Source organism: Hippocampus bargibanti, linkage group LG02 (genome assembly GCF_051943395.1).
Source record: "Hippocampus bargibanti isolate YZ-2025 linkage group LG02, ASM5194339v1, whole genome shotgun sequence".
NCBI lineage: Eukaryota > Metazoa > Chordata > Actinopteri > Syngnathiformes > Syngnathidae > Hippocampus > Hippocampus bargibanti.
The window spans coordinates 15,098,505-15,114,391 of NC_142735.1; the positions used below are offsets into that span (position 1 = coordinate 15,098,505).

The 15,887-nt window shown below is 40.3% G+C and overlaps 1 protein-coding gene across 2 annotated transcripts; it reads right to left on the reverse strand.

Annotated features, from left to right (window-relative positions):
• Positions 1-5,699: 5,699 nt before the first annotated feature.
• Positions 5,700-15,078, reverse strand: LOC148901659 (MICOS complex subunit Mic27-like). Of its 2 annotated transcripts, none has more exons than XM_088989571.1 (9): positions 15,026-15,078; positions 13,808-13,906; positions 13,597-13,722; positions 9,493-9,547; positions 8,832-8,930; positions 8,073-8,164; positions 7,868-7,972; positions 7,059-7,278; positions 5,700-6,186 (listed from the first exon to the last, which is right to left on the reverse strand). In XM_088989571.1, exons 1-9 carry the CDS (start codon positions 15,035-15,037, stop codon positions 6,101-6,103), a joined length of 894 nt encoding a protein of 297 aa, XP_088845697.1. In that variant the 5' UTR covers positions 15,038-15,078; the 3' UTR covers positions 5,700-6,100. The 2 variants fall into 2 exon arrangements, with proteins under 2 accessions (XP_088845697.1, XP_088845698.1); XM_088989572.1 differs by lacking the exon at positions 15,026-15,078 and adding an exon at positions 14,884-15,011.
• Between the last annotated feature and the right edge of the window lie 809 nt (positions 15,079-15,887).

Sequence of the window (15,887 nt, forward strand, 5' to 3'; positions counted from 1 at the left end):
AGCGCTGCGCTTTTCTGGACTGAGATATCCGATGTTGTTCCCGGGATCTGTTGCAACCACTCGTGGAGTCTGGGGGTCACTGCCCCGAGTGCGCCGACCACCACAGGCACGACTGTCACCTTTACCATCCAGGCTCTCTCCAGCTCCTCTCTGAGCCCTTGGTATTTCTCGATTTTCTCATGTTTCTTCTTTCTGATGTTTCCATTACTCGGGACCGCTACATCCACGACAACGGCTTGCGGCCCTTTATCTATGACCACGATATCTGGTTGGTTGGCCATTACCATCTTGTCAGTCTGTATCTGGATCTTTGCTCGGTCATTATATATATATATATATATATATACAGTAAAGTCTCGTTATATCGATATTCAAGGGAGTCCGAAAAAATATCGATATAACCGAGACTATCGATATATCCGACCCTGTTTGCATGTAATTTTCTCCGTGCGTGCATAGAAATAGTATCGATATAACCGGGACTATCGATATATCCGATATCGATATAACAAGACTTTACTGTATATACCCCCAGACCAACAGATCCTAGGAACAACATCGGATATCTTGTTTTTTTTTTGCCACGGGCCATATTGTAGTTATGGTTTCCTCTCAGGGGGGGCCGTTATGAATTTGGGGAAGCTTTCATCCCCTCCATATATTGCAAAGTGCACCACAAACGGATGAATAACTAGTTTTCAAAAAATAATGACTATAATTGTAGATTTCATTCGACAGTTTGAAATTTTGGTTCGAACAATAACCATTATGGAACATAATGTTCTTTCGCGGGCCAAATAAAAAATTATTTTATTGACTTTGACACCTGAGGCCTGCATCATCACAATTTTCGACATTGAGTGGACATTTCTTTTTCCAAAGTCTATAAGTATATGCATTTATATAAAATGCACGGAATGTTGGACAGGAATTGTGTTTGTTTTTCTCCATCTGTTTGTCAGCTGGCAAGCTCCTTCCTGGTTTATGAAGGACGATAAACAGCTGGTCAATTATGCAATTATTATTCTGTGTGGATGTGTGAGCTCAGTTGATGCCATCGTTAGTAAAGGGGTGAAAACGTTTTGACTTATTCAAAATTGGGATTTTATCCTTTGCTTAATTCTAAAGTACACAGTTACTTCTGTTTTAACACGCCCAAATAGATACTGTGAGGAAAATGTCACGAAAACACCCCCTTCCACCTCCCCAAAAAAACAAGGCAGAGGTGGCTGTGGGTTTTACACAGCACTATGAAATGACCATCCCCAACTTTATGACCGATTGAACAATATGATGATTTGCAATCAACGCCGCTTGAAACTATCTCGCAGACGGCATCAATTAAAAACATGCTATATTTTTGTGTGGAGGTTTTTATTTTGATTGGGCGAGCATAATATTGTGGCTGGTTCGTTAATATTCTCTGTCAGTGTGGTACATTTAATGTTCTCAATCCTTCTTTTCCCTTTCACTCTTTTTTAACTTCAAGCATTCCTTTGACCTTTGTCAACATTTGCTGACTTGCTCCTATTTGCAGACAATCGATCGGCGCAGAGTATGAAGTGCACTAGCAGACACTGCATTTGGATAGAATTGAAGGCATTTGAGCATTGCAAACATATTGGCATCGGCCCTCCGCTTCGCTTGGTCTCCAACCGTGAGGCTCACTGATGAACCGCGCGGTGCGACTCTGTCGCTTTGTGTTCATCAGACGTTCCAGTTGCAGTTGCAGAGACTGTAGCGGGCTGCAGATTAGAAGGGCACTGGAGCAGAGGGCAACAAACTCAAACTAAACCCTTAACGAACATTCATCAAACAGGCAATTATTTTCCCCCTCATTCCATTCTCATTTTGCAGCTTATCTGAATTTTGTTTCCACTCTTTGCGCTCGTTAAAATGATTTGCTTGCGACTGTAGCAGCAATTACCGCAATCGTCGACAGCTCCAACGTTATTCGTGCAAAAACCTAATTTACTTTTTGTTTGTTTGTATTAAAAACTGTTATCATGCATCAAGGATCAACAGAGAACCCATGCGTGCTGATAAGGACACACACAGCATGTTTCAAACATTCATATTGGTTAAACCGTGTTTGTTTATTCTGTATGTTTTGTTGGCAAGTGTTTTCTTGTTTAGTTTATGGTTGTGATCCTTCTGTGCTGGTCAGACCCTGGGAAGTCCGTGACCACCAATTGGACCCGTTATGCTATCTCCCTGTGGAAAATGTGGCTCTTGAGGTGAGGGGTGGGAGGTCAGGATTGTAAAATTCACTTCCTCTGTGCGCGAGAAAACTCGATGAGCACAGCAGGCAATGTGACGATGTGCAGTTGGACATGAAGTTCACAGACCATTACAATGGCTACTGTTTGCGTGCTGGTGCAGGGTGAAGAGAGGACGGGGGTGTATCTATAGGCAAAAGGTTATACTTTATATGCCATGTTGCTTAGGAACTCTACATAGATAAAGTGGCCGAAAGATTGGGCCAATATCCCAGTTTTCATGAAGCTCTACAATTTAGTACAGAAACACAGTACTCATTTTCAGTACCCGGGTTACGATCTGAGTCGTAACAGAAGATAATATTTGTGTTTTTTTTAATGTTTTTTTTAACAAGCGTGATTTATTATTAGGCTCGGTGGTTGAGTGGTGCGTACAATGACCTCAGAGTGCAGAGATCAACGGGTTCAACTTCAGCTCCGGACTTCCTGTGTGGTGTTTGTATGTTCTCCTTGGGCCTTGTGTGAGTTTTCTCTGGCTACTCCGGTTCGACCTCATGTTCCAAAAACATGCATGGCAGATTAACTCATTCACTGCCATTTACGAATCCATTTGGGAATTGTAAATATGACGTAGAGCGCCATTCCCGAATTTATTCGGTTTTGTTTTTCATGCTTGGGTGCCGATAAAGCGCTGGCCATGGCCTCTGGTAATGTACTTTTGTTTTCCACAAGGGGGCAGCATTTCCCTTTTTGCAATGTTAGCGATTTGTTCCAGCTTCAGCTGTTGTTAAAGCGCTATACAGACCGATATGTATGTATTGCATTGTATTTGGAACAGCCGCCCTCATTTCAAGCTCATATAACTCCAGAATCAGAAAACCTTTATTCATCCCGCAATGGGGAAATTTGCAGTTTCCAGACCCATATAATTTAGGAATTAACTCTTTTTTTCTGATGAAAGAAGAGAGTCTAAGGTTTCTAACGCTGTATGGAATTATATGAATAAAACTAAACATTCTGTGGGTCCTGGAATTTAAGTGACAAAGACAAAAACCCTGGCACTGGAGTGGATACATTTTTGCACATATCCAGTAGTGAATGAGTTAATAGAATGATTTGAATTGTCATGAGTGGCAACAACAGTTTCCCAAAGCATCGACAAGTGGCTCCTGGTTTGTTCCTTTTGGAATTTTCATGCCCCTTGGGTATCAAAAACGTAAAACATTCCATTTGCGGTGCATGCGTGAGACAAAGAGGGTTCACAAATAGTAAGAACCCTTAGAACAGCATGGATTGCTGCGTGAGAAAAAAAAAACTGCAGAAAAGGCTGACTTCAACAACAATGAAAGATCTCCAATCTGTGGGAAAGCTGTGTGTCAATGTTGCAGGTCCATGCCGCATGCCTCCGTTACTGATAAATGACATTTAAGATTGATGTAACTGACAAGTGGGACAGGAGTGCCACATAATTAGGCTGGTAGCAACGCTCATCGTTCCAATCACTGAGATGAAGATACTGATGTATGGGGCTAATATGAGTTCCATCCACTCTGTGATTGTATATCCGGCAGGACAATGTGTGCAGTTCTTTGAATATGTTGGAACAATTGTGTTTTGATGTGATCGCTTCCATGACACGGCAGAAACAACAATAAAATACCGTATTTTCTGGTGTATAAGGCGTACTGAAAAACCTTCATTTTCTTCAGAAGATAACTCTGCCCCTTATATGCCTCATAGTGTGCCTTATACGTATATGGAAATCTCTTAAACATGTCATTCATTGAAGGTGTGCCTTAAAGTCTGGTGTGCCTTATACTGTAAATGGAAAATGTTTGAAAATACACCATTGAATGGGGGTGTGCTTTAGATTCCGGTGCACATTACACACCGGAAAATATGCTAGTCTGTAAAATATCACAATGTAAAATATGATGGAATTCACTAATGACATTGTCCCAATTGTTACAGCGCTGATAAATATAACATTAAGTACATTTATCATTTTGGACGTTTGCACAATTAGTGTAGATTTGACATCATCCAAATAATTCTTCAACAGTAGCCAAAATGGAACTGTATAGTGCCACTTAGCAGTTTTTTTTGACGACGATACTAGTGCAGCGTGTTCTACCGGAAACAAATTCCTTGTGTGTTCTACATACTTGGCAATAAAGATGATTCTGATTCTAAGTAAATTTGAAGAAAACAAAAATTCTTGGTAAAGAGCTGAGAAAGAACACATCGACTCCCCGTGGGGTAATATGGTTTCACATGCTCGGTCCAAGAACTAGATTTCCTTAAAACTTAATCATGTCCCTTGTGATTTCTTGTTCGTTCAAAATGGACTCTAGCACTTATATGTAAATGAACTATCGCTGCTGCTGCTGTTGAGCATGAAGATCCCAAGATTTATTGTCTCAGAGGGCAGGGTGGGCTCCCCCCCCCCCCCCTCCACCACTGGACTTTGAGACTCCAGTGGGTTAAGACACCCGGAATTCGTGAGGTTAAGGACACATTTAGTCCTACAAAGAGCCAGAAGTGGAAACCTATATCAATAGTTGGGTGAAAAACATTTTAAATGACAAGAAATATAAACATTTTTAAATGAGACCACATATAGAAATAGCAGCACAGAGAGCTGACATAACATGTAACCTGACCTTTCACCCTTGCTGACTCAGCCAAATCGGGCCAGACAGTCTTAGGCTTTCGGGACAGTTGATGCAACAAAACAAACCACAAGATTATTTGGCCTATTGTTTTGAAGACCGGCAAATCTATTTTCAATTTACCATCTTTACTGCAGCTGAATTTGTAACATTTTGTAACACTGTCCGATGCATATTATTCTTTGTTTAAAGAAATATTTATGCTACGACACTACGCGCAACCTAATTAAATACATGTCCACATTTACCTACTATGAATATGCTGAAAACTGGTCTGTTCCTGTTTGAATACATTCATCACAAGATTGTAGGCTTAAATGTTTTGAAAAATGCCTTGAATGTTACAAGGCATTTTTCAAAACATTTTACCTCAACTCACTAAGAAACCAAAGAAACTTTTCATCATATTGTTTTGGGACCGTCACAGTCTTCGTTCTGCATAAAATTCTCATTAAATTAAACGGTCCTAAACACTGGCTCTCATTAGACACGTCTGTTAGCCTCTTATCCGCTTACAAAATGCTCACATCTGGTTTCAGGATGTATCTTCTGTCCGGTTAGTGAAAAAAAATGTTTTGCCTCTGTCTTGTTATCGTGTAATTCTTCTAGACTGTGAAAAAAATATAAATGAAGGAATATAAATAGATGAAAGGTGTTTAAAACGCCATTAGCTTCAGCACCCAAAGTCAATCTCTACGTTCTTGTGCCTTGGATAATTCGAAATGGACATCAATTTGGTTCGGAATACATACATCGGCGTGCTGTACCTGTTGTTCAGGCAGACAACTGAACATAGATGCATGAAAAATACAGCTTTTTGGACTTATTTAATCAATAAGTGGACATTTTTGGACGATAACGAAATTGCACATTTACAATTTAGATCCATCTTTCTTTTTTCTCATCATCACAACTGATGACATACAGCATTGGTAATGCAGTGCACTGTACATTATGGACAGTGGGAATTGCACACAGCAAATAGTTGTTAAACATCCGAGTGTGAGGATTACACCGAAGGCCATCTGTACGACATGTGCACACACATCTGTTCTCAGGCAAAAATATGTTTTTGGTTCTTGCTGAGAGTAAACTGTTACGGCAGGAATTGAGAGTGTTTTCAGATGAAAATAAAACCTAATGCACAATGCATGCTGTGTTTCAATAAGTCTGTCAATCCAGATGTAATGCATGATATCCGTTTTGAAATCAGCGAGTGCTGTACAGGTCTTCATCCTCAGGACTGGATTGGCCAAAGTCTAAGAGGGCCGGATCTGGTGTGAATGCAGCGCCTCCTGGTGGTCACCAAGACAAAGACAATGAGTGACAAAGAAAACATTCTGGATGCAGCCAATTTTCTTATCATCACAGTGTCATTTACATTTAAAAGGTAAAGTAAACTTTTGCATGCTGCAATCACCTTTGTATAGAATGTCACATATTTAAACCCGGTAAATGGATATCTGCGCCTGCTATAATAACTGGAATAAGTAATGGCTAATGACATGACAGTTTGAACCCGAACTTGCCCTCATTTGGTTTTCTTTCTAGCTGGTGTCTTTGGACCAAAGTTAAAAAGATCTGTATGTTTTTTTCCCTAAATATAGGCCATGTCATATGTTTATCGTGAAGCATCAACTTTGGATAAAGTCATTTTTATTACCTCTTGAAAATTGCAGTGGCAGTCAATGGAAAAAATATTCAAATATGGTATGACACTTGAAATCTAATCTGAGATGTCCCTAAATGTCTAATTACAACTTCCACAAAGTGAAGCATGAACAGATATTCACATGTTTACACACAAACATGAACATCAGCTGGAGCCGATTCAGCTTGGGCAGACTCTTTGGTTCCTGATTCTGAACTTCATGTGTGCTGAGCAGGAAGGGTCTCGGGGGGGGGGGGGGGGGGGGGGGGGGGGGGGGGGGGGGGGGGGGCATCAGAAGCTGGAGAAATGGCCTCTGATAAAGTGATGGCATCATTAGATACAGCAGCGGCGCCGTCTTGTGCTTCTTTTGAGGCTTGAGGCGCCTCACTTTCAATATAGCCGTGTGATTATTTATGTGTTCACAAAATTAGAACTCAATAGTGAGTAGGAGTAAATGCCTCATGTGGCTGATGTGAGACAGAGAAACCAGAAGACCAAGATCAATATCTATTGTACCTGAATCTATCTCTGCGGACGCCCGCTGAGTTGAAATCTCCGTGAGTGTGACTGACGGCTCTTTGGCTGCGATAGCATTGATGAGATTATCAGCATCTGGAGCACACTCTGCTGATCTCAACTCAGTGTCTGAGATGGCAACACTCGGCACTGAGCCGGGCTCCGAGTGGTGACAAGGCTCATCAACCCCTGCCGCCTCTGACGGGGGCACAGGAGTTGCCTATGAAGACCAGAACAAGCTTCAGGTGTCTCACAATTGCATTTTCAATAGAATTTTGGTCAAAGACCTTCTGCAAACTTGTGTATATAACCACCACCAAAAAGCCTACAACATAATTTTGATCATTATCAATGCAGTTAATATAGGGAAACTGTTGCATGAAGTTGACAATGAATGGTGGTCAAATGAATTTTTGGGTGGGAAATATCCTTGAAATGTTCACCCTCTGAACTTAACATTAAAATTATATCGAGGTATCACATCTGACAATCTGAAAATCAATTACTGACATGACTGCTAATACTCTCCTAAAACAGATGAAATGTATTCAAATGCGCATTGACATTGGAACTTTTTTTTAAACTGAGGCAAGTGCAAAAGAAGAAACAAAATAGAGAGAAAAATAATGAAATCCAGTCCTTGGAATGGATGGTGGTCTAAGATTTCACACATAATAATAACAACAACAATAATAATAATAATAATAATAATAATAATAATAATAATGTTCCCCTTGTACTCTCTGTTGACACTGCAAACTAGCTTCCGTGCATAATCCTGCATCTGAATGTTTAATGGGAGAAATAACCTGTAGTTGTGGAGCAGCATCAGGCACTGGGGTCTTCGAAGTGAACAGTGAAGACACAGTAGTGTGGCTCCACTGGCCTGCAGCATATATCTTCTTGCCAGTTACCTCGGTAACCAAGAAAACATTTGTGTTTTGCCGCATTAATAGGACCACATGGGCGTGTTGTTGTCGGTTGGTTACAAGGTTAGTCTGGAAAAGTGCTCACCTTAAAGACAGCCACTGCCTGGGCTGGGTAGCACACAGATGCCCCAGCACCCATGAGACCCAACGGGAACATTATCCTCTTTAAACGAGAGCCTAAACCCCCATTTGATAATGAAGGGGAAAACAAGTTCGAAACTTTAAAGGGGCGGGAGGTTATGTTTTTCAGTTAGCTCTCGTGTCAAGGTGTATAAAGGCCAATTGGAGAAGTCAGTAACATGGTTATTTCAAGGTATCAGGTACTAACAAAAGCCGCCGATACCAGTTACTGACACAGCGCGTGGCCAATGAACTACTTTGAAGTAAATGGAATGCTTGGCTGACATTTTTCAAAGTGAACAGAATATGTGCCAATATTCTCAAAAGCCTATAAGTATGGAATTTCTTCATGTGCGTGCATGTCTATAAATTCATATTGATGCTTAGAGTGCATTATTAGTGTATTCCATGTTTAGATTCACGACATTTCTGCATGGCTTAGAGCGTTTTCGTCTTTTGAATTTCATGTCTTCCATTCCAGTCATTTCAGATGCAATTTCTGTCACTACTACATATGTTTATAACCTTCATATGAATTCTTCGAGTGGATTAACAGTGCATTTGTCCATGTATTTGCTAACTTGATTTGAGTGATACAATAATTGAAATTCAAACATCGTCTGCAAAAATATACCTCTGTAGATCAGCAAAAATGTACCACAGTAGATTCCCAAATGGTGATCATGTTCAAATGAAACGTGTGAGTGATTGAAGGTCACGTTACCTTTGCGTGCAAAGAACATGCCAAGGAGGCCAGCCATGGTGATGGTGCCAAGCCTTGGTAGGAAACCTGGAGGAGGATCCTTCAAGCAATAGTACACATCTATGACAACAACAGGCACTGTAAATGAGCCATCCCTCTCTTTTCAACAGTAATTTTCATTACACTGACTGACATCTTAAATAGAGACCGTGATAGCGGTATGAATTACCTCTGAGACACAATTGTGTTTATTTCACCATGTTGGTTGGGTTGTTTTCTTCTCGCTTACTGAGCAGGATTGAGGCCAAAGCAACCAACGTGAATGAAGCTAAGCGGAATGATGGCTAATGTGGCAGGCGATAGCTCGATAGTCTTTGTCAAAACATCAAAAGGACACATTCAAAAGAGGACCTCCTCCAATTTCTGTTGTATTTTTAATAAAATATATTTTTTTTTAAAAGTAAAATCTTTTTTTTTACTAAGATCCAATTCCATGCCTATCCATACCTAAATAAGAAATATGCCAGTCAGTCATATCATGTATGAATTGTCTTTGGACTTACAATTTTAATGTGTTTTGGAATAAGTCAACCTGCACGAAATGTTAATTATGTCATGTACATCCTAACATAATCATGTAAATACCACTTTTGAAAGTTGCAAGTATGAACATGGAACTCACCCTCTCCAGTGTGGTAGAGATTTATACTTCCTCTTTTCACAGAGATGCAGGCTCCCTGTGGGTGCAGTACAATAGGAGACAACAATCACGAAAAGCAACATCACTGAATTAAGTGATGTTGCTCACACGAGCAAAATCTTATGGACAGAACGCAAGACGAAATTCATGTGTGTGAATGAAAGGGGCCCAAGTAAGATGGAGGATGTTAAAGGACAACCGACGTCTCCGGACAAGTTATGTCCATAATTTGTAAAACGGCTTCAAATGACTTCTACTGAGCGTATTTAACAAAGATGCCACCGTATATAGCTATATTTTACGTTTTAAGACTCGCGCTGAATATTCCGGAAGTCTTGTCTTTGAGTTGGTGAGGAGTCCTCACACTATGTCACTGACTGAAAAAAGGACACATTGTAGCAGTCCTTCCATCACATCAATGCATGTTGCTGTACTTGTTTGGTCTGACAACTTCGTGTTGCACCAAAAAGAGGCAGAAGAGGGCGACAAAGCTCCGTGTAAGGAATTAATCAGCCTGTGGAAACGGGTTGATTAATTCCTTACACGGAGCTTTGTCGCCCTCTTCTGCCTCTTTTTTTAGTGCTACCTCGCGCCACCCATTGCCTCAAAATGGCATGGAATAAATTCTTTAATCGATTGCAAACATGTATGCTTTCCTCTTCAGAACTATTTGAATCATATTCATAACTGGATGAGTAACAAGAAAGCATATTCTCCGAATCTGAAGCCATTGTTTTGATTCTCCAGCAAGGCAAGACGTCTTGGGGTGACGCCATGAACAAGGGGGCGGGACCTTCTGAAACTGGCCACTTCCAGGTTCATTGTTTTTTTCAGATTTTGGACACTAAGTCATTTTTATTGGTGTTTTGCATTTGACTAAAAATATCATACTGTGTGTTTTGGGTATTTTAGATGCTATAAAACGTTTTTCTGATACGAAAAAGTGATGCCGGTTGTCCTTTAAGTATTTGTGTTCAACAGTCTGGAGCAGGGGTGGGCAAACTTTTTGACTCGCGGGCCGCATTGGGTTCTAAAATTTGACAGAGGGGCCGGGCCAGGAGCATTTGGAGGGAGTGTTTGGGCCGGAAATACTCCGAACAAGTTATGTCCATAATTTATAAAATCACTTCAAATGACTTCGACTGAGCGTATTTTACAAAGATTCCACAGCATATAGCTATAGTTTACATTTTAAGACTTGCGCTGAATATTCATGAAGTCTTGTTTTCGAGTTGATGACGATCCCCATGTGACGTCACGTTTGGACCACCCCTGACCAAGAAAGCGACATACAATGCATTTTGGGTACTTTGTTTGGTCTGAAAACTTCGTCTTGATCCGTGTTGATGGCGAAATTAGAAGGAAAACACATAAATAACGCCATGGTGAATCGTTGTGTGTTGCACCAAGACAACTATTTTATATTCACTGACACAAATTCCCAGCTGACAAATCAGCCCATTTCTAACGGAGCTTGGGCGCAATCTTCTGTTTTTTCTGGGTGCTACATTGCTGTCATTGACGGCTCGAATTGATATGGGAGGACTCCTTGAATCAATTGCAAACATTTATGCTTTCCTCTTCAGAACTATTTGAATCATATTCATAACTGGATGAGTAACAAGAAAACATCTTCTCCGAATCTGAAGCCATTGTTTTGATTCTCGAGCAAGGCAATACGTCTTGGCGTGACGTCACAAACAGGGGGGTGGGACCTTCTGAAACTGGCCATTTCCGGATTCATTTTGAAGTCATTTTTATTGGTGTTTTTAATTTAACTAAAAATATCAGCCTGCCTGATTTGGGTATTTTAGATGCTATAAAACGTTTTTCTGATGTCAGTGGGAAACAAAAACAAAAAATGGTGCCGGTTGTCCTTTAAATGTGGTATGTACAAACCTCATAGCACAGTAAGAACACTACAACCCAATTTATTAACTGTCTTTCAAATGTGAAAAATATCCCTGATCAGTTAATAAATTTGTCTCAAGGAATATGGCGTTTGCATACTATTTCGCAGATACGTGGAGGAGGAAATGGAAATAGATTAAAATAACATATGCACTGTGATTTATCAAGATTGTGTCTGTTTTTAAGTTTCCATCGAAGGGGCAAAGTTAAAGAAATCAACATTTATTTAAATATTGAATTACTTTCAACATTCAAAACATATTATTACACAACGAAATATTCAAGCTCAATAATACCTACTTGTGTTAAATTCCGCCAAATCATAGATGGTTTGTCCTGACCGCGCGCTCAACAAACTCCTCACTGACGCTCTCGCCTTCACGCGCAAACAATACACGTGTACCGTCGCCGAGCACACAAACATAGACTACCTGCAGTTGAAATTTGCATACTCGGCACGGCAGCCAATCAGAAGCCTGCTTCTTTCTTCCGGACTTTCGCAAGCGTTATAAAGTCGTACAATTGCATGTCATTTTCCAAAATAGATGCACAGAACCTCAGACCAGAAGAAAGATTCAAAAGAAGCTAACAACATATGTGACGCTACAAAACGTAAATTTACATTAAACCGTGACTGTAAAGTGTACGTGACATTTATGAAAGGGGCTTAGTGGCTCGTAGGAAGCAATGCAAACGTTGCATTGTGCACTACAATGACAATCGACTACTGCAGCAAAATCTACAGCCATGCACATTTGCTGTAAATTAAGCAAGGTAGCATTTGTTGTTGGTGCATTATTGATTTAAAAAAACTTTGTACTTTGTGACAATGTTTTTTTTAATGGGATTAGTCTCATTTTGCTTCAAGTTGTGAAAAATGGAGCAGGCAACTTTTCAGTTATCTGCCCTGTTGTTCGCTAGCTTTTTGTCATGAGTTTTAGACACTGTTTGTACTATAATTTGGGCAAATTCGGCGGGCCGGATTAAAAAGCCTAACGGGCCGTATGTGGCCCGCGGGCCGTAGTTTGCCCATGTCTGGTCTGGAGCATTGTTGAGTGTGGAAAAAAGGTGAGAAAGTGTGTAGAGCTAGGTTGGAACGGCTGGAGAAAGGTGTGAGGTAGATGTGTGACAGAAGAGTTTCAACTAAGATGAAAGGAAAGGTGTTTAAATCTGTGGTGAGACCAGCCATGCTGTTTTGACTGGAGACTGTACTACTGAAGAAAAGACAGGAGGCAGAGCTGGAGGTAGCATAGATGAAGACGTTGAAGTTCTCTTTGGGAGTGACAAGGTTGACAGCTGTCAGACCAAACTCAATAAAAATTATGTCAGGCCCTAATTATTATCATCATCAACAACTTATAAATGATTCAAAAAATTTCCGGTGTTCTGTCCCAGGTCACATTTAACCGGACTCTGCTATGATAGGTCCCTGCTCTCAGATCGGGGGGAGCAGAGGACTAGTCCCTGCGGCTCCACTGATTGTTCCTATTGTCCTGACTAACGACTGGCCTGATTGTCCCACTTGCTCCGGTATCACCTCATCAGCATTACTAATCCTATGTTGCCGAAGTAGGCTGTTGTACGAACGATCCAAATTGAACCTCGCACCACCACATCGGTTTAGTGAAGGATTTAGCTGTTTTATGAAAACTGCTTCTTTTACTCCCCTTTCAAACCATCTATGTTCTTTCGCTAAGATTTTAACCTCATTGTCGTCAAATGAGTGGTTGCTAGCTTTTAGGTGCATATGTACTGCCGGTTGAGGCCCACTAGTATTATCCCTGCGATGTTGATAGTCTTTTTTTGAGAATTCGTTTTGTCTCCCCAATGTATTGCTCTTTACAATTTTCATTCTTACAATGTATTGAATAAACTACATTACATTGTTTTTTCATTTGGCAGCCTATCTTTTGGATGCATTAGTTTTTGCCTTAAAGTGTTTATCGGTTTGAAATAAGTAGGAATTTTGTGTTGCCAAAGGACTCTGTAGTTTTTCAGAAACTCCTGCAATGTAAGGTACTGCTACTCCTCTCCTTTTTGTATCTTCAGAATTTTTGGTTTAATTCCCTATTCTTTCTTTGTGACATTTGTTAAACGGCCACTGAGGGTATCCACAGTTTGCGAGTGCCGAAACATAATGGTTGACTTCACAATTTCAAAAGCGATCTAATTTACCTTGACCAGATGAACAAAGGGTTGGAGGCCTTCTCTTGCTGTAGCTAAGCCACTCTCGATCAGCCTTTGCTGATCTGGTACACCTCGGATCGGAGCAGACTTTGGCACTGGGGTGTAGATGTCCAACTACGAACAAAAGGGTAAAACGTTCTCAATGCACACATACAAAGTCATCGTGTGCATTGGCCTCCTTCAATACAGACGGGGTTACCTTCTCTCGAGTAATGAGGCCTTCAGTGTACATTTCCCGAACGGTGTACACTCTAATGGAGGCAATGCCCAGCATTGCCGGCACGGCCACCATAGCCACCTACGAAAATAAACAGTGCATTGCTGAACCTGACTTTCAAGAGTAAAACATTACATATTTGAGGCTTTTTAACAATTCTTTGACTATGTGCAATTAAAAAAAATCCACATCCATCCACTCTCGTGCTGAAACCTATCCCAATAGCTTTAGGTAACTATAGTGCAACTCTGCACTGTGAGGGCCACACACTAACCAGTCAATCACCGTGCCACAACAATTCAGTTGGATCCACACGATATTTCCACACATGGAAAAATGAAGACATGGCATAAATTCACAAATAAACAGCAATGAACCGACTGAATTACGTCGAATGTTATGCTAGCTGCTCAAGTGAAGTTCTACAAAATGCCTCTTTTAATTGAATGTGTTGTATCATTAATAAAGTAATACAAATGAACACACACACAAACGTGCACAGCCAGACATTAACATACATATTTCTGACACACATCCACCTACTCTCTCTCCATATATATTGAGTGTTCACAGAACGCATGTCACTCACGTTTGCTACAAACTATGTGTGAATGTAAAACGTATTGTAAGGACAACGTATTGTTTCGTGTCTTAGGATAAAATCAGCTGACATTATTGTAGTTGGAAGTAGTTGGAAGTACAATATAGTAATTTCTATCTATATCTATCTATCTATCTATATAAGTTTCTATCCTTTCACTCCCACCCCAACCCCATCCCTCTTCAATTGCTGCTGTGGACTGCAAATTTCCCCATTGCGGGACGAATAAAGGTATTCTGATTCTGATAATAAGTGCGTGAATATTATACCACACATCAGTGTAAGAAAACGTACTTGGCATGGAGGGCCTTATTTTATTTTAGCCCAAGCAATGCAAATTCTACTACCCGCTGCCAAATGGCAGTGACATTTTTTTTGCATTTTTGAAATAGCATGGCCAATGCAACTCTAAGATTAAACCATTCTAACACCAGACGATAACTTAATGCTTAACTACCTCAGTCTGGTAAGCTGAATGCCCGAATATTAGATAGATCTGACATCCAACAACACAGGATCGTCAGACAACAACGCACAGTGTACATATTCAGTGGAAATATGAATTAACTACGAAACATAAACGCTCAACAAAAATTCACCTTGGCGGCCATGACACCGATTTCCCTTTCTTCTTCAGGGACTGTTGTGCTCTGCAACTTCGAGTTCATCAAAGGAATTTACTGCCATCTACCACGAAAACACAGTAGTGCATTTTATTTTATTTTATTGTCATGAGAGATAATATCAGACATTGGTGTATAATAATAATAATAATAATAATAATAAATAATAATAATAATAATAATAATAATAATAATAATAATAATAAGTAACTCTAATGGAGGCAACGCCCAGCATTGCCGGCACGGCCACCATAGCCACCTACGAAAATAAACAGTGCATTGCTGAACCTGACTTTCAAGAGTAAAACATTACATATTTGAGGCTTTTTAACAATTCTTTGACTATGTGCAATTAAAAAAAATCCACAATATATCTAAATGCATCTCTGATTCTGCACTATGTACAGTCTTGTTTATAGAACGGTTTTTGCACATCTACATTTGCACAGTATACAGTTGACATTTTTATTTTGTTATGCTTAGAATATCTTGTTTTCTATCCTTTCACTCCCACCCCAACCCCATCCCTCTTCAATTGCTGCTGTGGACTGCAAATTTCCCCATTGCGGGACGAATAAAGGTATTCTGATTCTGATTCTAATTGTTATTTCTAAGTGCCTTTCAAAACTCTCAAGGACAATTCACAGTCACACAAGTTTGGTCTTTTTAGCACTAGTTGGACACGGAGCCACACTATTTATGCACTTTGTCATAGTAGTTGCATCTAAACTGATTGCGAGCAACATGGGACGTTCATCTGTCTCTTCATCTCCTTGTAAGTGACTGGTGACCAGTTTAGGGTCTGCCTTCCGCATGGGGTCAACTGGAATAAGCTTCA

Bases quoted from the DNA above. Each gene is read 5' to 3' on its own strand.
- LOC148901659 (XM_088989571.1), bottom strand. The intron at 8,165-8,831 runs GTAACGTGACCT...ATGGGGGTTTAG, and splicing joins CATGTTCTTTGCACGCAAAG to GCTCTCGTTTAAAGAGGATA. The intron at 6,187-7,058 runs GTACAATAGATA...GGTGACCACCAG, and splicing joins GTCCGCAGAGATAGATTCAG to GAGGCGCTGCATTCACACCA.